Source organism: Dermochelys coriacea, chromosome 7, assembly GCF_009764565.3.
Source record: "Dermochelys coriacea isolate rDerCor1 chromosome 7, rDerCor1.pri.v4, whole genome shotgun sequence".
Lineage (NCBI taxonomy): Eukaryota > Metazoa > Chordata > Testudines > Dermochelyidae > Dermochelys > Dermochelys coriacea.
Window position 1 is genome coordinate 4,336,189 of NC_050074.1, and position 21,656 is coordinate 4,357,844.

Here is a 21,656-nt window from a genome sequence, read left to right on the forward strand (position 1 = left end):
TGAACTTTGGTTAGTGGTACGTTTGACCATTTCTATTTTTAAAAACTTTTTTTTTTCCATAAAGGAATAATGTTTTGGTTTAAGTGCCAAAAATGTGCCCTGCTTTTTTGGTCATATCTGTTTCCATTATATGGAAAAAACATCCAGTAAGGAACAGGCAACCGTGCTCTTTTAGCATCTATGCTTTGATAGGAATAGAATTATTCATATTTTTGAGTATTGAAGGCATCAGAGACAGTGCACACCGGTTGCTGCTAGAAAGCAGAATCTAAAATGCCTACAGGGCATCGCACATTTACAACGTGCAGCAGCAGCACAGAAAATATCATGATTACAGGAATGGTGCTCAGAAATGCAGCGATACCTTCCTTTGGTGTGATCAAGGCCACTAGAAACCTGTGTGGTTTAGTGAAACTGAATTCTGCAGCTTTTCAATCCTGCCTTTTTGTGTTCTAAGTTAGGGCATATTTCAGCAGATCTACCAATCACCTTGCAGTCAATTAAACCATGAGAAACCCCACCAGCAGGGTGAAGTGGGGTAGCTCATTAGTTCTGAGGAGGCTAGATAAACACAATTGTGCATCAGTCTTAATATGGACTTTTGTTTAAAGTCCGGAGAAGATAAAGCCATACAGAGAAAGTGAGGAAGGAAGACAGACACTTTCTCTGTAAAGGAGAATTTCATTGTTGAGCTAGCCCACAGGCATAAAGCACTTATTAAGCACCTTACTGGTCCCTTTTCCATAGACATAGTGGGAGGTTCAGCCCGTTAGTCATGCAGACTGCAGGGGATAACTGCAAAGGAACAGTGGAGACGCCATCTAGCCTGCAGCTGTTTCCTTCTTTTATGGTGTGTTCTCCCAAATTTAAATGTTACAAAATGGCAGCTATTAATTAATCAGAATTTGTACAATATATTTGTTTGGATTTCAAGATGAAGTTATGTCAGTTTTGCTCCAAGCTGCGTCCGTGAAGTGTGAGAACAAGAGGTCCTGAAACAACTGAATTCCACAAAGAATAAAAATGCACCTCTTGCATATTGTTCTTTTGAATGTTGATGAACCATGCAGGTTTTCAGCGCTGCATGTCACTGACTTCAGATCAGTTTTGACTGTGTGAATTACACATGAAATCTGTTTTATGTGACTATACAATAGACCTGCAAAACCCAGCTGCCTAGCTACCTGCCTATCTGCCTTTTTAGGCTCACAGAAGTTGGATAGAAAAGACGTATTAGATTATCAATTCCAATCTTTTGTCTGTGCAGAGTACAATTTAAAAGTGTGTGTATATATATATATATATTAAATGATACATAGAAAAATGTGATTACAGTAGAAACTTCCTCGTTAATTCTTGCTCTAAATGTTGGGAGGCCAATTGAAATCAGAGAAGTTTGCAGTTTAGCAAGTGTCTGTGATGGGGACAATATGTCCAGTGCCGTGTTCTGTAATTTTGGCCTGCCGGGAAACAGTGTCTCATGTTGGCCACACCTTGATGCACTACCAGGGCTGTTCAGACATCCTCCTCAGAAGGAAAGTGGTGGTAGGACAGGCTGTCTGTTCAGAGTTCTGATGGGCCTGCAGGAATGAAATGGAAGCTGACCGATTGACTGTGGAGATGCCTGTTTGATCAGGACAGGGAAGGTTTTCAGAAAGGCTGACCTCACTCCTTTCCTCTTCCATGGACAGTAAGAGAGAGAACCACACCTGAATGTACTCCCATGAATCAGCTCAGTGCACTGGAAGTCAGCGATGCTATATTTGCCTGGAGGAGATGTCTCCAGCCTCAGCGGTGTCCTCTCCTGCCTGGAAGAAAAGACAGAGGAAGAAGAATTGCCATATGCAATGTTCCTTAACAACATGGTTGCCCGGCAGCTCTGCTTACTTACGTTGCACTGAGTCGAGCCACATTAAGAGAGACTATTTTAAGAGTGGGGCAACATTTCCAAAGGCTCTCTCTAGGACGATGATTCTGCAGACTTACCCTTTGCTTCCTCTTCATTCCCAGATCCCCAGCAGTTCCACAGAAACACTGGATGGGCAACCTGGCTCTGGTTCCCCATTCTCAGCCACACTGTGTAATGTAACTATCCCTATTTCAGGGTTGCAGCTACTGTTTGATGTGGGACCAGTACTTTATGTGGTGCTCTCTAACTGGCCAAAGAGAGCATGATATCACATGTGCTGTCTCCACCCCCCAATAGAGCTTTCTGGGTCTGCATTTTTATGGACTACTAAGCTGAAGAGTAATTTAATGGGGTTCTACTGTCCTGCCATTCTGAAAATTGTATTATATTCTTTCCTAAGGTTAAAAAAAGAGAAACCAATTGGAAAAACAAACGTGTTTCACACCTGTGTTATACCCGCTACATTAAACACTGATGTTTGGCCCAAGATCAATGAACGTTTCAGGTGTCCTTTTCATAATCAACAAATAACTCCTAAAGAAACTTTCTGACATGGTTTTATATTTTATGACAAAATACTTTGTAACCAATGCATATTTCAAAGCCATCCATGAACATATCTGTTTTAAAGTCATATAAAATATGTATAATTTTATTTTTTATTCTTTCCTACAGAGAAAGAGACCTTTCTGGATCCCTTTGTGCTGAGAGACCTTCTGCCGACATCACTGGGAAGTTATTATCGCTATACAGGTTCTCTGACAACTCCACCGTGTAGCGAGATTGTGGAATGGATAGTTTTTCGCAGGCCTGTTTCTATTTCTTATCACCAGGTAAGCTTATGCCATTAGTAATGGCTGTATCTTGATTTGCCCCCTAATACTCAAAAACTGGTGTTTTAATTTAAAGGACAAAAAAAAAATCTGACAAAAAAAGGAATATTAGCGGGTTTTTTAAAATATATATTGTTTCTGAACATGAGCAATCAAACTTAAGGAGAGAATACAACATGAAACCCAATTTCCTTCTAATGATTTAGCTAGTACTGGTTATAATAAGATAAAGCTAAGCTATCATCTAAATATTTACATAGAATCCTTTTTTTTCTTTTAAATTGAAGGTTTGTTTTGAAAGTAAAATAAGTAACTTTACACAGACACATATTTAGTACTTTGAAGTAATTACACTAGGAAAGAAATGTTACCATTAATTTGCTATCTTTAACTGTTGTTACAGCATAGTGAAGCTGCCATTATGTGCTTATACAAATCTTTAAAGCTAGCACATAGCATCTCTTATTGTAGATTGAGGCAATGACTGGAATTTGTACTGAGAGGAATCCCACAATAACAAATGAATATATGCAGTCAAGTGTTTAACTATTAAAAACATTTTGACATTTTAAAATCATTGTTTTTAGAAAGATTTCCTGTTAAATTCAGATTCTCCTTTAATGTTCTTGTTTTGCTTCAATTGTTGAAAACAGAGCTGTTGTAAAATAAGCTATTCCGGTAAAAGTTAGTGAAGTATCTAACTAGAAGTGAATGTAAATATATCAGTATACACACTCCATAGGCAAATGTTTAAATTATCTAATACACAGCTTAAGGAATGAGTGTCTATACATTGGGGTATAATGCTTAAATTATCCAAAAGTACAAAAGTTTGGTTTAAAAGTCATAAAATAAATATAGTACATAATCTGCAATGTCCGAAAATAAGGAAAATAAATTTAACAATACGGTTTAGATACTAACATCCAAATATTCAGGTATGTCACTCATAAAAGGGTATTATACTAAGAGTAGCTTGTAGAAAGCAAATATAGCAATGAGTGTAGATGATACCTATATACCCCACCTCCACCAGGGGGTTGCACGGCTGTACCTACAGTGGCATAGATAAAATAGTCCAACTTGTATGTGTAGACAAGCTTTCCATGTTGGTTTAACTGGCAATGTGGAATAATTGTATTTCCCCCTGCAGCATAAGACAGATATACACGTAGAAATGTAGGTTCCAACCTGGCCAGTACTGTAATTATTATTTGTCCCTTTTACAGAAGCAGTGCAGTGTAATCCATTCCCTTAGTTTACCTTTATCACAAACCATAGGAAACAGTATGTAATCCCACATGGAAAAAGTGATATTATTTAAGCTCTGCTGAAATTCCAATAAAATCCTTCCAAGGTATCTTGCTGTAAAATTGACAGTTTTTAAAACAGTACATTTGTGGAGGCTTCTCTCTTTTTAGTCTTTATGCTCCATCACTGTCATCTCGCCTTAGAATTAGACAACAAAACAGGACAAGGCCTGCCACCCTGCAAATGCATTGTAAAGCTAAGTGCATTCAGTGACCCAAAGCATAACATTCTCTCATAATATATACCTCTGAGTATTTTATTGTGATTATAACGGGTTCAGTATTTTAATTGCCATTTATATATCCATCATTTAGAAAACTGTGCACATCAGGTTTTTAATAGTTTGTAATTACATGATTTTGAGTTTTAGATCACTTTCCTCCTTACCTAGAACGGTGCCTTAAGAGCTTTTTATTTCATTTGAACTAGAGCTCTCGCTCCCTTGAAGGGCACAAATTTAACTTCCTCTGTTCTGCCAGCAGTGATGGATCAATTAATAGCTAATTTGTGTTACATAATATTTTTGTAATAAATCATTTCAACTTTGGTTTTATACATCAGCATGTAAAAAGGAAAGTTAAAATTGCGTTTGAAACGGCAGCAGTTCAAATGCAGTTATGCCTCCCCAAGGTAGCTTGCTAGAAGAAAATAGTTTAAAAGTTCTTTTAAAGGGTTTAAAAATTCAGGTTAATGTCATGGAAGTAGAAAGGTAAAGACTTAACTTAGAGTGAGCAGTTGGTATGTAAGTTCTTGATCCTGCATAGACCTTATGCACCAGCTTAACTTTGTACACTGCAAGTCGTCCCACTGTGTTCAATGAGACTGTTCCCAGTGCTTACAGTTAAGCAAGTGCACAAGTCTTTGCAGAATCAGGGCACAAGAGCGATTATCAGGAACCATGTGTTTTCTCTCCCTTCCTTCCTCCCTCATAAGAAACGTGTAGGGTAATAGTCTCTTCATCCTTTTATCTACTTATGTGTGTTGCCTCTAGCTTTCCCCATAAGTGGTGGTTAGAAATTTCATGGGAGCAGGATTAGATCCTTTGAGTCTTTCTTATTGCAATAGAACAAATTGTAGTTCTTGATGTGAATTATAACCAGCCTAAGCACCTCCCTCACCCCAGATTTCATCTGGCATCTTTCAGTTGCCTGCATCAATGAGGGAACATTTAATTTTTTTATCACTGTTGCTGCTTGATCATTAATACTATGCCCACCTCTTTAAAGGGCATGGACTGGACAATGGCATACACATTAAACAATGAGCTGAAATGACATCACTGTGGGCAGTTGACTAATGGAAGTTCTCTACATTCCCACAAAGTAGATAACACGGGGTCATCAGAGCTGTGGTGTCGGACTGTTCAGTGTGTGTTACTTAACGCTCTTTGCCTCAGTTTCCCCATTTGTGTAATGAGGTTAATAATTCTGTATTCCACTGGGGAGTCGTGAGGATCACTGTTTGCAAAGTGATTTCAGCTCCTCTGATATAAAAGGTTGTACAGGCCCAAGTTATCATCTATGATATATTAATTTGAGGGCAGATGAATTCTCTTGATACTCCATTCCAAGTTCCCTACCTTAATCCAAAACTGCCAGACTCAGGATTAGAGATGTATAACAAATCTCTTCCATAATCTCATTTCTAATTTTCTTTGGGAGGCTCCCATTGATAGAGTTCTAAATTTTGTCTCAAATTAGCAGGCCCAACACACCACCAAGCTCCAGCCAGGCCTTCTGTTGAAACTAAATGGGTTCAGTTAACTCTGTCCTGCCCTAATGATCAAAAGACATTTTACAGGTTTCAGTTGAGTAGCTAGAAATCACAGAGCGTGGCAGAATGGGCGGCCTGGACAGCGGCACAGAATGGTTGCTTCAATGTTATTGATCTATGTGGGAAATTAATTGATTTTAAAGGGTCCCCAGACTCTAGTGGGGAACCCTTGACAGGTCTGTTAAACTTCCCTTTGATTTTTTTAGAGAGACACTATCAACTAAGGCTATGATGTGATTGACAATATAATAGTTTTTTTCCCCTGGGTCATTAGTTCGTGTCTCAAAACTGTCACATCCTTCTCTGTAGCTTTTAGTGTAAATATACTTAATGAAAAGGAGGCCGATATAGCTTTCAAACTGTGGCTTGTCATTAAGCTGTAAGAGAAACTCAAGTCCCCTCTAAAGTCTTTGGGCCAGATCCCGCTTCCACTGAAATCAAAAGCGTTGACTTCAAGGAGAGCAGGATTAGATTCTTTATACAAATCTGTACTGCTCAGTCTTTCTTACTAATTCTAGTTCTTGATCTGAATGATAACAAGCGTTTAATAAATGCTGGATTGACCTCAGCAACCAACTGAACAAACAAGTTAACTGAATCTTTTCAATTTAGTCTGCCAGTAGTTTTTCTCTAGGAAATATTATGCCTTTTCTGAACAGAATGCACTTTTAAACTACAATTATATCTTAAAAATTAATACGTTATAGTTAAAAATAGCCTGGATCTGCATGCAGCATAGGAAACAGCAACCTGTTCTCTTGGAGAGAATATGAAAGAATTAAATGTACCAAATAACATGACACAAAATAAATACCAGGAGCATGGTTGGGGTTTCTCCCTTTGTAATGAAGCAGGTGAGAGAAAATGTCAGTGTGGCCCAGTGGACAGGACATTGGACAAGGGATCAGGAGATCTTGTTTCTAGTCCTGGCTTTCATGCTGACCTGCTGTTTGACCTTGGGCAAGTCACTTTATGCCTCAGTTTCCCCATCTGGAAAATGGGGAGGATGCTTTTGACTTCCTTTGTAAAATATTTTGAAATCTATCAATGAAAACAGCAGCCTGACACCGACATGTCAGTGTAAGTAGGTAGAGGCACTGTATACAGAAGAATGATTTTGTGATGTAATGAATGAGTGTACAACACTTCTCAGTATAATATTAAGAAATAACATGATATAAGCAGAGAGGGAGGGAAGGGATGTGGGGGGGGGGTTGTATGTGCGCATATTAAAGGCTTGAAGACAAGGGAGTCCAAGAACGAATGTTTTCTTTTCTGTGTCAGACTCATAATCAGTCTTGGCATCTGCACTTCCTGCCATTTTACATTCTTATCAGCCACCCGGATTTCACCACATTGTTTTTCTAATTAATGTTCTTTTTTCTCTTCTCTGCCCTGATGGCCACGTTCAGCTGGAGGCGTTCTATTCCATATTTACCACAGAACAGCAAGATCATGTCAAGTCTGTGGAGTATCTGAGGAATAACTTCCGACCGCAGCAGAGTCTGAATGACAGGGTGGTGTCCAAGTCTGCTGTGAAAGATGCTTGGAGCCAAGATGTGATGGACATCTTAGAAAATCCATTTGGCACAGAAGCTTCCAAAGGTAGATTGGGATTAACTGCCTTTGCTGAATGACAGATTTGTTTTTTTTTTACATTGGGCTTTCAATTAATTGTCACTAGAAGTACAGGAGGTTCACTAAAGAAATATAGCAAGACTTAGTGATACACTGTAGTTATACTTTATTATATTTAATACAGTTATGAGGCACTGAATTTTATTTTCCCCCGCAATGCTCAATTAGCCTGTGGAACTCATTGCCACAAGGAGGCCAAGAGCTTAGAAGGATTCAAAGAAGGATTGGACATTTTATATTGATAAATCTGGATCTTCGAGAAAGGATTTTAAAAAATAGCCGAGAGTTTTAGAAGGGCTATAAGACCTCTAAGGTTCAGGGCACAAACCAACCTCTTGGTAATGGCAGTTGGGAAGAATCTACCCTTGTGGAGAGGTTATTCTGTAACTCCTTTCTTTAGTGTTTGTTGCACCTCCCTGTGGAGCAGCCGCTGTTGTTTGCTGCTCTTGGGGATAGGTGGACCTCAGTTTGGAAAAGAGCATTAAGAGCCACACTAGCACAAAGAGCCACATGGCTGTTCCAGGCTGTCAGACTGCTTTGGATGCACTCAGCAGATGTGCAGGTGTAAATAATACTTTCAGATTTATTTCTTGTATGTTTGTTCCATTTTTCCTATGGGATGATTTTATTAGGCAGAGCTGCTGTGGGATGATCTGTGTTTGCCAGTCATTCCCCTTGAAAAATGCTTGCTTCTTAAATAATCCGTCAGGCATCCACCTGCCTCAATAATGGCGGAACTTGGTGGGGTTGGCGGTGAAGGGGGACAGTCCCAGCAGTGAGGGGGACAGACATTCTCCATTGGTCAGCTGGGGAGGAATGGGTGCTGATGGCCAGCCTTCCCCAGCTTCCAGGATTTAACCACATGGATCCCCTTTCGGCTCTGTTCCAGCAGCTCCACCCTACCCACCCAAACTAGGAATGGGAATCCATCCTGACAGTGTCTAGCTAGTTGCCCATTCGGGGGTCAGGAAGGAATTTTTTCTCCCATGAGCCAATTGGCAGATGGCCAGGGAATGTTTTGCCTTTCTTGCAGCACCTTTAAGCCACAGAGGGTTACTTAACTGAGGTATTGGGGTTGAGTTGTTTATTGGTTGCCACTTACAGCCGGTTTCCAGTGCAGTTAAGAGAATAAAATGGACAGTTCCCAGAGATAAAAAGATCTGGGATTGTGGTGATGGGCCTTGAGCTCATGGGATAGGGTCTGATTTTGTTGTCTTCGCGGGCCGGAGTCTGACTTTGTGGCCTTTGCAGGCCAGGGTCCCCACCCTTCTGTACCCTCTGTGCTCCTTGGAATAGGGAGGGCACAAGGACTCAGAGAGCTGAGTCTTAAGGGGCAGAGGAGAGCCTACTCCGAGATATGGGTTATATGGTAAGGAGCCCTGTAATCCTGGCACTAGTTAAGGGTTATATGGTAAGGAGCCCTGTAACCCCACACTGGAAGTAATTAAATATCCTGATATAGGAGAATATGAGTGATAAGTGTGTAGTGCCCCTGCCCTGTGTTAAAGTTTAATAACGTTGTGACCTGCCTCCTCAAATCCATCCATGTGTCTGTCTTCATTTTACCGCTGTGTCCACATCAGTTGAGTGGATTCAAATATGCACGTCCATGGCTGGCACTTTGGCCTAGCTGGGCAGAGACAGCATACCTCTTGTGGCACTCAGCTGCTGCCCTCACCTTCCCAAGAGAACTGGGACAGAGCAGGGCTCTCCGGGCTTTATTATTCTGTGGCTGTGTTTGTTCACGTAGAGAAGCACAGAAAAGGCTGCTTTGGGACAAGTAATTTATATCAGGAGTGAGAAGAAGAGATTGTCAATCAGAATAATCCAGGCTGTGCTCTGGCCTGAAAGTTTCAAGCGGTGTTTTATCAGCATCATATGCCAATATACTGCACGAGTATTATTTACCCAGGGCAGTAATGAAAGTTAATAGTTTACATTATGTTAAAATGACAAAACTGACTAGCTTTTATTGTGAGTATAGCTCAGGTACCTCTGTACCATGTGGTATAATATTGCAGAAGGTTTTACTGCTTTGGCTGAATGTTTGAATACTCCTTGCCTCACTGGACTGTTTTTAAGATTATAAAAGATTGTTTGTGTGCTCCTTCCTCCCCCCCTCCCTAGCCCTCCCAAGTAAATAGCTGAGACCCACAATCATAGCTGCATGTTACAAATACTATGCAATGGATTAGTCTTGAAATTCGAAGTGTTGCCATTGATCAAAGCCCATTAAAGTCAATGGAAAGATCCCCATTGACTTCTCTGTGCTAAATCCAACCTAAGGCCCTGATTCAGCATGTGCCTAACTTTAACATGTGAGTAATTCCAGTGAAACAAATGGAACTACTCACAGATTCAAAAGTTAGGCTTAAGTGCCTTGCTGAATGGGAGCCGAAATCTGTATGGAGAAACCTTGTATCAGCTGAGATCAGTTCAGGCATACTGACCATCCACAGGTGTTGTGACCACCTTGGCATTTGGGGGCATGGCATTGTCAGTGGAGGGCCCATGATTTTGGAACTTATATTCCCCACACTTGTCTAATGGCCCATTTTGCTGGCCTTTATGTGGGGTCCACTCTCTGCTAGCAGCACCTCCTGCTGGCCACCCTGGAAATTAGCTCTGCCAGGTTTGCACTCCCCTTCTGGCAGTGTCTTCCCACATGCTGTCTGACCCTGCGACCCCTCTCAGTCCTCCAGCCAGGCCACTAAGGTCCTCCCCTTCCCGGGAATTCAAAGCCTTTCCGGACCCACTCTCTGGCTGGCATCTCTACACTGAGTTTCAGCCCACTGACCCTATAACAAACAGCCAAGGTCTCTTTACCATCCTACCCCTTCCTGCCATTTCCTTGGGCTTCTTCCTACTTATCTGGCTTCCCCCCGCCTCTGGGTTTGCCATTCTCCCAACTCCCTCCACTCAGGCAGTGACTGTAGCCTACTTCCCTGCAACCCTTGTCTGCAGCCAGCTACCTGGCTTTCTATAGTCCCCTCCCCTCTCCCATTTCTGAACAGGTGAACCTGTTCTTTAATTAGGACTTCCCCTCAGCATTCAGTCTACCATCTGGCCTCCATTAACCCCTTCCACTCCTGCATTGAGTGGACACCCTGTCACAGGTGGGAAAAGAACCATTGATTGTTTTCTCTAGGCCTTTTCCTCTGGAGGCTGACTGTTGCTGAGAATTTATTTGCACTGACTCTGTCAACGTGTTGTAACTTTTCCAGCTGCACATGTACCAGGGGACAATGGCAGCAAGTGCATTTTTATAAACTTAAAAGTAAATAGGTTGCTCTGGTGTTACCAACATAAAATGGATTGTAGCACATCCCTGCAAAGGCTATAGGGCCGAGTTATATCTGCTCCAGAGATACAGCAATGCAAATGTTGCTGGCCCCTTCCTTGACGAAGGTGAATTGGGGAATGAAATGCCTGGTCCACTGCACATTCTGAACTACTGACATATAAATAAAATGACTTGAAGTCACAATACTTGAGTGAAAGCTAAACTTATTGTTTATTCCACTACTAAATACAATACATCATTATATAGTGTCATTCATGCAGAAGTACTGCAGCACAGAACATTTCACAGCCAGAGATAGTCTAGCATACAAATATAAGACTCCAAGGTTAACATAACGTATTAAACCTTAACATATTTAACATCCGTCTCCATTCAGTGGCTGTCATTGAAATACCAGCATTTGTCAACAGTTAACATATTGTAATATTCAAGATTACCATAGGTTTCAGAATAGCATCCGATGAAGTGAGCTGTAGCTCACGAAAGCTTATGCTCAAATAAATTTATTAGTCTCTAAGGTGCCACAAGTACTCCTTTTCTTTTCAAGATTACCATAGTTTCTCTTTATATGTAGAATAAGAGATATTTGCGGTAATGGTATTTGAGATAATGGTTGGGAAACGTTGTCTTTTTAATGGCTTATGTTGTAATATATTGTAGGATTGGCAGTAGCCATTTTAAGCTTTTGTTCATGTGAGTTTTTTATGTCATGAAAACCCTGTGAACTGTTATAAATCTAGAAAACTATTTATAGTACTTAATAAGCCATTTTATTTTATAGGAAAAGGAGCACAGAAATTTACAGGATGTTTGGAATAATTTTGAGAATCACACACTTAACAGTGCTAGAAAACATCTAGTCACTGAAATGTACAATTATGACATTCAGAACAACCTCAGCTGAAACATGATTTATTGATTAAGGGGCATCAGCTAGTAATAAAACATAAAATAACCTGTTGATGATCCCAGATTTGTGATGGGTTATGGCTCTGATCCTCAGGTGATATACCCCATTGAATTTAATAAGACTGCTCACCTATTTAGCACTATAGATGTGTGTCAGGGATTGCAGGATTGGGGACTGCATGTGTAGACTTAAAAATGAGAGCTGGACAGATATTAGATACATTGCCCATTTCATTTATTGTTTAGCTAAAAATTGTATTGAATATATTATTTGACTGATATTCTTTAACCAGTTTTGAAACTTATCAAATAATATAAAAATATTCATCAGATAACATGTAACAGAATGATGATGGCAATATTAGATTCATACCACTTGACCATCTCCATTAACATTAATAATTGCACTTTAAAAACAAACAACCTACCCATAATAATTTGGTTTCTCTATTTTCTGACTTGCCCACCTGAGTTCAGATTTCTGTGTTTGTCAAAGAGCATCACACATTATACTACTGTGTTCAGTTTTTAATGAGCTGAGGTAGGATGATTTGTGATGATTATTAGCATAATAAGTGAGCATGACACTTAAGAGTGAAATAATAAACAGGGTCCTCTCACTAAAGAGCTTACAGTCAATGTGCTCGACTCTCCAACCCTGAAAATCCCTTACTTTCATAAGTAGCCCCATTGAAATGAGATATACCAACAAACAGTTGGTGTAGCTGTTGCAAAGAAAACAGACCATTCTTAATTCATGACATGGCATGTAACTTAAGGAGAAGTTGCTGCCTCTCAAGTAGTTGGTTTCAAAATGCAACTGATTTGCAATAAAGACTTTGCCTGTATTTCTGCTACTGATTTGGGCTCTTAAACAATTGTTTGCACGTATATATAGTTTGATTATGAAAGCCTTGCCTTTCACCTTTCAGTCTCATTAGATGAGCTATAAGGTTCACAACAATTAAACTAACATCCCATGGGGAGGTGGTCTTGACATCAGAGTTCTCTTTCGCAGATGCTTGATTACTTCCCCAAAGGTGTCTGATTGCTCTTCACTGGAGTCCCATATGATGCAGTTTGCCATCAGTGGGAATTTGTCTTAGAGTACCACCTTTAATTATGATCCTTGACTTAGTTAACTAATGAGCAGTCATAATTTCACTACAGTAGCACCCTGATGGCTTTTGACTCTGAGTCAACATCTGGGTTATTTCTCTAGTATTCCACATGTAAATGTTTTTCATATTTAGTGCGCCAGGTTAAGCCATCATGGTGCACTCAGTTTGGAAGTCATTGTAATCTCCAAGTAATTAAAACTATCTAGAAGATGTGTTTTTGTTTTTGTTGTTTTCCTGCATATTTCACACTTGGGGCAATACTCCGAATATTGACTTGGAGTCAAAAGTACAGCACTACTCAAGTAAAGCAAGGTAGTTCAGAGTCACTATTTCACAGCTCCTGACATCAAAAATGAAAGCAATGCGTCCTACTGAAGTTCTTCCTTTTTTTCTGAATGTCATCACATACTCTTAGAAGGACTGTATCAGAGCGTGGCTTCAATTAGCATAATCCAAAAAAAGATGAATTTTTCTGGAAAGTGTGCAAGGGGAAGAAGTGTATGAAGATGCGGTCATTTGGGGGCAGACAGTTTCAGGCATGAACAGTAATATTTCAGAATGGAATGAAGCAATGTGGCTCAGTTATATTGTCCAGTACAGGCAGTCCTCGGATTTACGACAAAATTGGTTCCTGAAAATTGTGTCATAAATCGAAACATTGTAACTCAGAACTGCAATCCACTCCATTGTGGGACCAAGCATCATAAAGTCAAAACCAATTGTCGTAAGTCAAATCAGGGTGTCAATTCAGAAACATCGTAAGTGCCGTTCGTCGTAAGTTGAATGTCATAAAATCGAGGAGTGCCTGTATTTGTGCCCTATGCTTTATTTTTCTTTTGGAATGAAAATCATCAGGAATAAAATGGAGTCTCTGGTCTGTAGATTTGATGCTGTCTTATGGGAAGATAACGAGACTGTAAGTCTGGGTGGCCAGCCACTACCAAAGATACAAAAGTTCAAGTTCAATAGTACAGGAGAATGGTGATCTCAATGGTGAACTCCTAAGCAGGACAGGAAGGGCATTAACTAAAGGAGAGAGCAGTGATCTGCGATAGGAGAATGCTTATCATGTTGGAAAGTAAGGTCTACTAGATGGTAATTAGGCCTGCAGTTGTGTGTGGTTCTGAGTGCTTGGCACTGAGGAATAGACAGGAGCAGATCTTCAATACAGTGGAAACGAAAATGTTAAGATATGGATGCTTGGAGTTACAAAGATGGACCATGTTCGTAACAAACAAATTAGGGAAATTGTGAAGGTGGCACCAATGATGGAAATGCTGAGGGAACCCAGGCTTAGATGGTTTACACGTGAAAAGAAGATCGAAACAATATATAGGAAACAGGGTGTAAAACTTTGAAGTGCAAGGTGAGAGAAAGGTTTGAAGACCTCAAGCTAGATGGATGGATGTCATACAAAAGGATTTCATTAGCTGCAGAGTTTCCAAGGAACTGCTTCAAGACTGACTGGAATGGAGTCCTCCATATGGATGGGACTAAAGCAACAAGAAGAAGAATTTGTTTTTCCTTTTTAAATGCCAGTGTTTTGTGTAGTCCTCAAGGCGGCCAAGCAGTTCCCTTGCTTTCTTTTGCAACTCCAAAGAAATAGCTCACGCAGGAAGGTTCCTTCTCTTTAAGAGTTGTATTAAAAGTCTGAGGCAAACAAAGAATCTTGTAAAAAGAAAAGGAGTACTTGTGGCACCTTAGAGACTAACAAATTTGTTAGTCTCTAAGGTGCCACAAGTACTCCTTTTCTTTTTGCGAATACAGACTAACACGGCTGCTACTCTGAAAAGAATCTTGTATAGCAACAAGTCCTAAATGCTCATTTCTGTGTCCCCGAGAGACCTAATCTTTTATCCAAAACATAGCATACGTGAGAGATACAGGTTTAAAATTATATATTACAAACATCTTAACTTGAAATCACCAACAAAAAGATAAAACATTATTTATTTCCTACCATTTTATCGTTAGTTAGGGAAAATGCAAACAAGCAAGAATAATTTTCAGTGCACTTACCATATGGTCACAGTTGCAGCTAATCTTACTGCCTTTAGTAGGATCTGTTCCACCCACTGATTGCCCTCTGGGTAAAAAAGTTTTTCTTAAACTTCCTAAGAGGCAGGGTCTTTTCTTAGTTTCTGTTCATTCCCTTTTATTTTTAAGATTCTTTTGCAAATTTCTTTGTGGAATCACCTTCATTGTTATGTCCCTTCACATTTGCATATACCTTAGCCACATCACCTCTTACTTGTCCTTTCCTTTGCAGATAAACCTAGTTATCTCAATATTTAAACTATTCTAATCACTTTCCTAAGTCATGTCAGACAGTGAGCTGATAATTCCATGCATCTTCTCATTACTACTCGACATGCTTTTCCTGATCAGTATCTTGCATTGCAGTTCTTCAGCCCTTGTATTATTTATATAGCCCCGTAGGTGTGCCCTATGCAAACATGTTAAACCATGTCCTGCCCCCCAAGGAGCCTAAAATCTGAGACACATGGAATACAAAGGATTAGGGATCAAAGTGAGAGTAGGAACTGATACTTTTCAAAAGGAGATACTCCACCTTTCTTACAAAAATTTATAAGCTGCTTGGTATCCTTCCAGTTTGGTGTGTCCTGCTGACTTAGTTTTGTGTTAGTTTAGTGTGATGTTTCCATTGCTGTGACCACTATGGATAGTGAGTGAGTGGTTAATAAACATTTATGAAGCACCATACCTTTGCCTGGTGCTCTTGAGATTAGAGCATGGACAGGGATTATTTTTAAAGAGTGGTATGAATAATGTGTTAAAAATGGAACACCTTACATATTGCATCTCCTGTGGTATGAATGCACAGCTCCTATTAATGCTAATGGGAGCTGTATGTACTCCACAAGGAGTAAAGAGATGTTTTCCATTATATACCTCCTGTTCTGGTGGAAGCAAGACGAGGCTTATCTGTCCTTCATAGAAAACACGATAAAACCACAGTTAACAGGACTAACGCTCAGGGGCTCTGTTTCTGGCTCTGCCACAGAGATCTTTAGCAAGTCACTCCATCTTTCCGTGCCTTGGTTCCAACCTCAGTAAAATGAGGATGATCGTTTTCCCTACCTAACTGCAGTGTTAGGAGGTGCTCAGGTGATTGGAGGCTATATTCCGTTCTATGCAGGGGGCTTCCCAGAAAGCATCGGAAAGCTCTTTGTAATGTGCGTCTCTGACTTCCTACCATTTAACATACTTGGTTTCCAAAAACTACTATCATTTGATAGGTTGGAGAGATGCAAAGATATCTGATTTCTGTCTCCCTTCCTCACACACACCTCCAGCAGCCACCCCATCCTAACTAGGTGCTCTTGCTATCAGCCAGTCAAAGCTTACTTACTGGGCCAGTTTAAGTAAGTTCCTGGGTTTGTCCATCACATTTCATTTTACAGCTGCACTGGCATCACGCACACACGCATTCCTCTTCACCTGTTTTAGAACGATGCTAGTTAGCCCCCTTGTGATGCTCCCTAGGAATTAGTTTTCTAGGTCACTCCTGTACTGGTATGGCTGTGTGCCTCTCCTAGGCCAGCCATTTGGCCCTTGAAAATATTTATCATTAATCTCAAAATTTCCTACAGTTCAGACCAAGAGGAGTCATGATACATTCCCTGAATGAAAAGATCATAAGCTAAGTGAGGAGCTAATTTGCCATTCTGAACAGGGCATCCTACATGCACATACATATTGTGCATAGACTCTTGCCTCACTGTTTTTGTGCTCACATGTTCCAAAAGAGTTTGATGCACAAGTTGGCCGAACAGTTGCCTGCGAGGTGTCTGGCATGCCTCAGAAGGTTTAAATGGATGACCCTTGTTAATGCTGCAAATATTTCCCTTCTCTAGAAAATCCTTCTTTGTGCCAGCATTGAAGCCGTATGTATCTCTGCACTTGATCACACCTGTTTCACTATATACCGAATATACTGTACAAATGTATAAATACATAGATCTAAGTAGACATAGATATACATTTTAAAGGTATGTATTGTACTAGATATATGCTATGTGTATCTGTAGTATATAATATATACACAGAGTTTGTAGTCCAGATCTTCAGCTGGTGTAGACGGGCATAACAGTGTTGAGCTCAGGGGAGTTGTGTTGATTGATACCTGCTGGATTTGGCCTACAGTGTACAAACCCATGTGTGTATGAGAGAGAGAGAGAGAGAGAGAGAGAGAGAGAGAGAGAGACGAAACAATTGTGGGGAGAAAACACACTACATTTTCTGCCTTTCAGTAAAATAGGATTTGTTGCGGTGATGCCATGGAAACTCAAATACTACAAAGAAATCCACAGAGGAATGAATCAAATTGCACCCCAGATGCTAGTTGAATATTCAGCTCAGGAAATGGGCCATCAGCAGATGGGGCAAAAACTTGGCTTCCCCAAGCCTCTTAAATGGGAAATTCTGTAAGAGCATTTTACCTACCCAGTCAGCAGTGGGATGCCTTTGTTTCACATGGAGCATCAGACAACACAAGGTTTTGTCCATGCTTCTTAAGCATAAGGAACAACCTTGTTTGTTTGAAGCATAGTCAAAGGTAAGAGCGGAGAAGATAAATAGACTGTCTCCTAGATACAGTCTGCCTGTAGATTGAAGTAGATTAACACAAATATTTGTGAGTACTGTGCACTCTGTAGCCTGTAGATGCCTGCTAGCAAAGTGCAGGCAAAGGTAAAGGATAAAAGTGTGTGTCTCTTTAAAAGTGATTATTCTTATGTATTAATAATGGCGCTTACAAGGATCACAGCAGTTAACAACATGAGCTTAAAACATAGCTAAGTGTTACAGGCGTTCAGGAAAAGAAAAGTGGCAGGGATGTTGTAAATCTGCCTCTTAGAGCTCTTCCGTGTATTTAAGCCTGTGTTTCCTCTATGTATGATCCTCATAACCTGTCTCTTTTTCTTAGTGTAGGCAATGCACCATTCCAGGACAGAGAGTGAATCAGATAGCAAAAAGCAAGGTGGTGTTTTCTATGGGTCTCATTCCGGTCTCACCCCAGTTATATACTACAGTATTTCCGTTGAGTTACTCCTGAGTGATGCCAATGCAAGGAAGCAGAATCTGGCCCTTTGTTATTTCCATTGCTATGATACAGTCCGTTTAATACATGCAGTGTGTGTGGATTTTGTGTTTGCAGTGTGTTTTACTTAGATTGAATCATTCTGATACATTGCATGGGTTATTTAAAGTTGGAGGAAGGGGTTGTTAGGAGACAGAATATGCAGGTTTCATATTTGCCCACTTCCTGGTTAGTCTTTAAAATGTCCTTGATTTCTGTATTGTTTGCAGACATGTTTCTCCTGGTCAGAGCGACAGGTTGAAACTAGAACTGTCAATTAATTGCAGTTAACTCATGCGATTAAATCAAAAAAAGTAATCACGATAAAAAAAATTTATCGTGATTAATCACACTGGTAAACAATAGAATACCAATTGAAATGTATTAAATATTTTGGATGTTTTTCTACATTTTCAAATATATTGATTTCTATTACAACACAGAATACAAAGTGTACAGGGCTCACTTTATATTATTACTTTTATTACAAATATTTGCACTGTAAAATGATAAACAAAATAAATCGTATTTTTAATTCACCTCATACAAGTACTGTAGTGCAATCTCTTTATTGTGAAAGTGCAACTTACAAATGTAGATTTTTTTGTTACATATCTGCACTCAAAAACAAACTATGTAAAACTTTAGAGCCTACAAGTCCACTCAGTCCTACTTCTTGTTCAGCCAATTGCTAAGACAAACAACTTTTTTTTACATTTACGGGAGATACTGCTGCCTGCTTCTTATTTACAATGTCACCTGAAAATGAGCACAGACATTCGCATGGCACTTTTGTAGCTGGCGTTGCTAGGTATTTACATGCCAGATATGCTAAACATTTGTATGCCCCTTCATGCTTCGGCAACTATTCCAGAGGACATGCATCCATGCTGATGTTGCTCGTTAAAAAAATAATGCTTTAATTAAATTTGTGACTGAACTCCTTGGGGGAGAATTGTATGTCTCCTGTTCTGTTTTACCCCCATTCTTCCGTGTATTTCATGTTATAGCAGTCTCAGATGATGACCCAGCACATGTTCCTTTTAAGAACACTTTCACAGCAGATTTGACAAAACGCAAAGAAGGTACCAATGTGAGATTTCTAAAAATAGCCACAGCACTCAACCCAGGATTCAAGAATCTGAAGTGCTATCCAAAATCTGAGAGGGACAAGGTGTGGAGCACGCTTTCAGAGTCTTAAAAGAGCAACACTCTGATGCAGAAACTACAGAACCCAAACCACAAAAAAAGAAAATCAACCTTCAGCTGGTGGCATGTCACTCAGATGATGAAAATGAAAATGCGTCGGTCTGCCCTGCTTTGGATTGTTATCAAGCAGAATCCTTCATCAGCAAGGATGCACATCCTCAGGAATGGTGGTTGAAGCATGAAGGGACATATGAATCTTTAGTGCATCTGGCAGGTAAATATCTTGTGACGCCAGCTACAACAGTGCCATGCGAACACCTCTTCTCACTTTGAGGTGACATTGTAAACAAGAAGCGGGCAGCATTATCTTCTGCAAATTGTAATCCAGCTTGTTCGTCTGAGTGATTGACTGAAGTAGGACTGAGTGGACTTGTAGGCTCTAAAGTTTTACATTGTTTTATTTTTGAATGCAGGGGTTTTTTTACATAATTCTACATTTGTCAATTCAACTTTCCTGATAAAGAGATTGCATTACAGTACTTGAATGAGGTGAAGTGAAAAATACTATTTCTTTTGTTTTTTACAGTGCAACTATTTGTAATAAAAATAAACATAAAGTGAGCATTGTATTCTGTGTTGTAATTGAACTCAGTATATTTGAAAATGTAGAAAACACCCAAAAATATTTAAATAAATGGTATTCTATTATTGTTTAACAGCGCGATTAATCGCTATTCATTTTTTTAATCTATTGACGGCCCTAGTTGGAACTATTGGTTGGATAGCACAAACATCAATAATATTGTTATCAGGCTTGTCAGAAATCAGCCAGAACAAACGTTCTGATACCTCCGTCTGCTGTTCTGCCATGACAACAACAGCTGCTCTGTCCTGCAGTCCAGCCGCTCCCACTCCTCCCAGACACCAGAAAGAGAGGAAAAGAACCATCCCTCCAGCTCCCAGATAGCTTGGCAGCCCCCTGCCGTTTCCCAGCCTTCTGGGGAGGGAAGGAGAGGAGACCCACAGTGATGTAGCTGTTACTCCTCTACTGGTCTCCTCACACCCACTGCTGCCCAAGAGCTCCCTCTCCCTAGGGCGATATGGGAACACATTTCCTTTGCAGCCGTATCCATGCACACGATTTCCTCCTCAGCAGGGAGAAGAGCAGGGCTGAGCAGGGCCTCACTTCCTTGCTACAGATCTGGGGCTCCCTCACCCAGAACTGGATTAAGGCAAACCATGGCTCTACCCACCCCAAGACACAGACCCTGGGGCTTTGCTTCTTACTTAGAGTGTGGGTTGCAGAGGGATCCCCCTCCCTGCCCAGAGAGGCAGGGGCAGCAGCCTGGATTCCCTATTTCCCCTAGGAGTGGCAGCAGGAACTCTATTCTGTTTGAGGACAACCAGGGTGTATTTTCCCTCCAGAGGCAGCAACAGCAGCAGGCCCCTTCCCACCTTCCCTCCCTTTCCTCAATATTTACTTCAGTGAGTTTGCTGGGGTAGATGGGTGGGCTGGGTCTGCTGCATTTTCAAGCTTTTTCTCTCACTGCAGACCAGAGATTCGCGTATAAAAGCAAGTAGAAATCCTGGTCTATTCATGTGACTCTAAGAAGCAGTACCCTAGGCATGGATCAAAAGTGCCTATGTCTTAATCCAGCTCTGTCCTCACCAGACACGTATCTGGTATGTTTCACTGATGGGAGGGCAAAAGTTTAAGAGAGAGCCTCCTGCCTTCTACTCTGACTACATTTTTGGCCCACAGCCCTTCTAGTTCTGAGTAGGGCTCTTCCGAGGGTAGGCTGGCACAGACTCCTTACTCCCCCACTTCTCCGCCGTCATTTGAAAGTTGGAAACAGGAAGTATCCTCCACATGAGATTTTTAAATAGTTCGCAAGTGTGTGTATGTATGTGTGTATGTGTATGTATAAGACTACTTATCTATCTCTGTGTGCATATACATCTTTTAATATAGCTTGTGGGTGTATATAGACAGATTTATAGGTTTGAAGGCCAAAAGGGATCATTGTGATTGTTCCAATGGTTAATTACTTTTTTTACTGTTAAAAATGTATACCTTATTCCAGTCTGAATTTGTCTAGCTTCAACTTCCAGTCATGGGATTGCATTATACTTTTCTCTGCTGGACTGATGAGCCTATTATTAAATATTTGTTCCCCAGGTAGATACTTATAAACTATGATCAAATCACCCTTTGTCTTTGTTATGCTAAATAGATTGAGTAGTTTGAGTCTCTCATTCTAAGGCATGTTTTCTAATCCTTTTATCATTCTCATGCCTCTTCTCTGAACCCCTCTAATGTATCTACATCCTTCTTGAATTATAGATGATAGAACTGGACACAATATTCCAGCCGTGGTCGCATCAATGCCAAATACAGAGGTAAAATAACGGTTCTACTTTTACTTGAGGTTCCTGTTTTTGCATCCAAGGATCGCATTAGCCCTTTTTGACACAGCATCAGATTAGGTACTCATGTTCAACTGATTCTCCGCCATGACCCCCAAATCTTTTTCAGAGTCACTGCTTCCCAGGAGAGAATCCCCCATTCTGTGAGTGTGGCCTTCATTCTTTGTTCCTAGATGTATAC

General features: G+C 40.4%; 1 protein-coding gene across 6 annotated transcripts in view; it reads left to right on the plus strand.

The window, feature by feature from the left end:
- Window positions 1-21,656, plus strand: part of PTPRG (protein tyrosine phosphatase receptor type G) — a 610,478-nt gene that overhangs the window by 465,325 nt on the left and 123,497 nt on the right. For all 6 annotated transcript variants that reach the window (XM_038410554.2, XM_043518167.1, XM_038410556.2 and 3 more), the window contains exons 7-8: window positions 2,585-2,742; window positions 7,239-7,431. In XM_038410554.2, coding sequence (XP_038266482.1) covers window positions 2,585-2,742; window positions 7,239-7,431 — 351 coding nt within the window. The remainder of the gene's footprint in view (window positions 1-2,584; window positions 2,743-7,238; window positions 7,432-21,656) is intronic.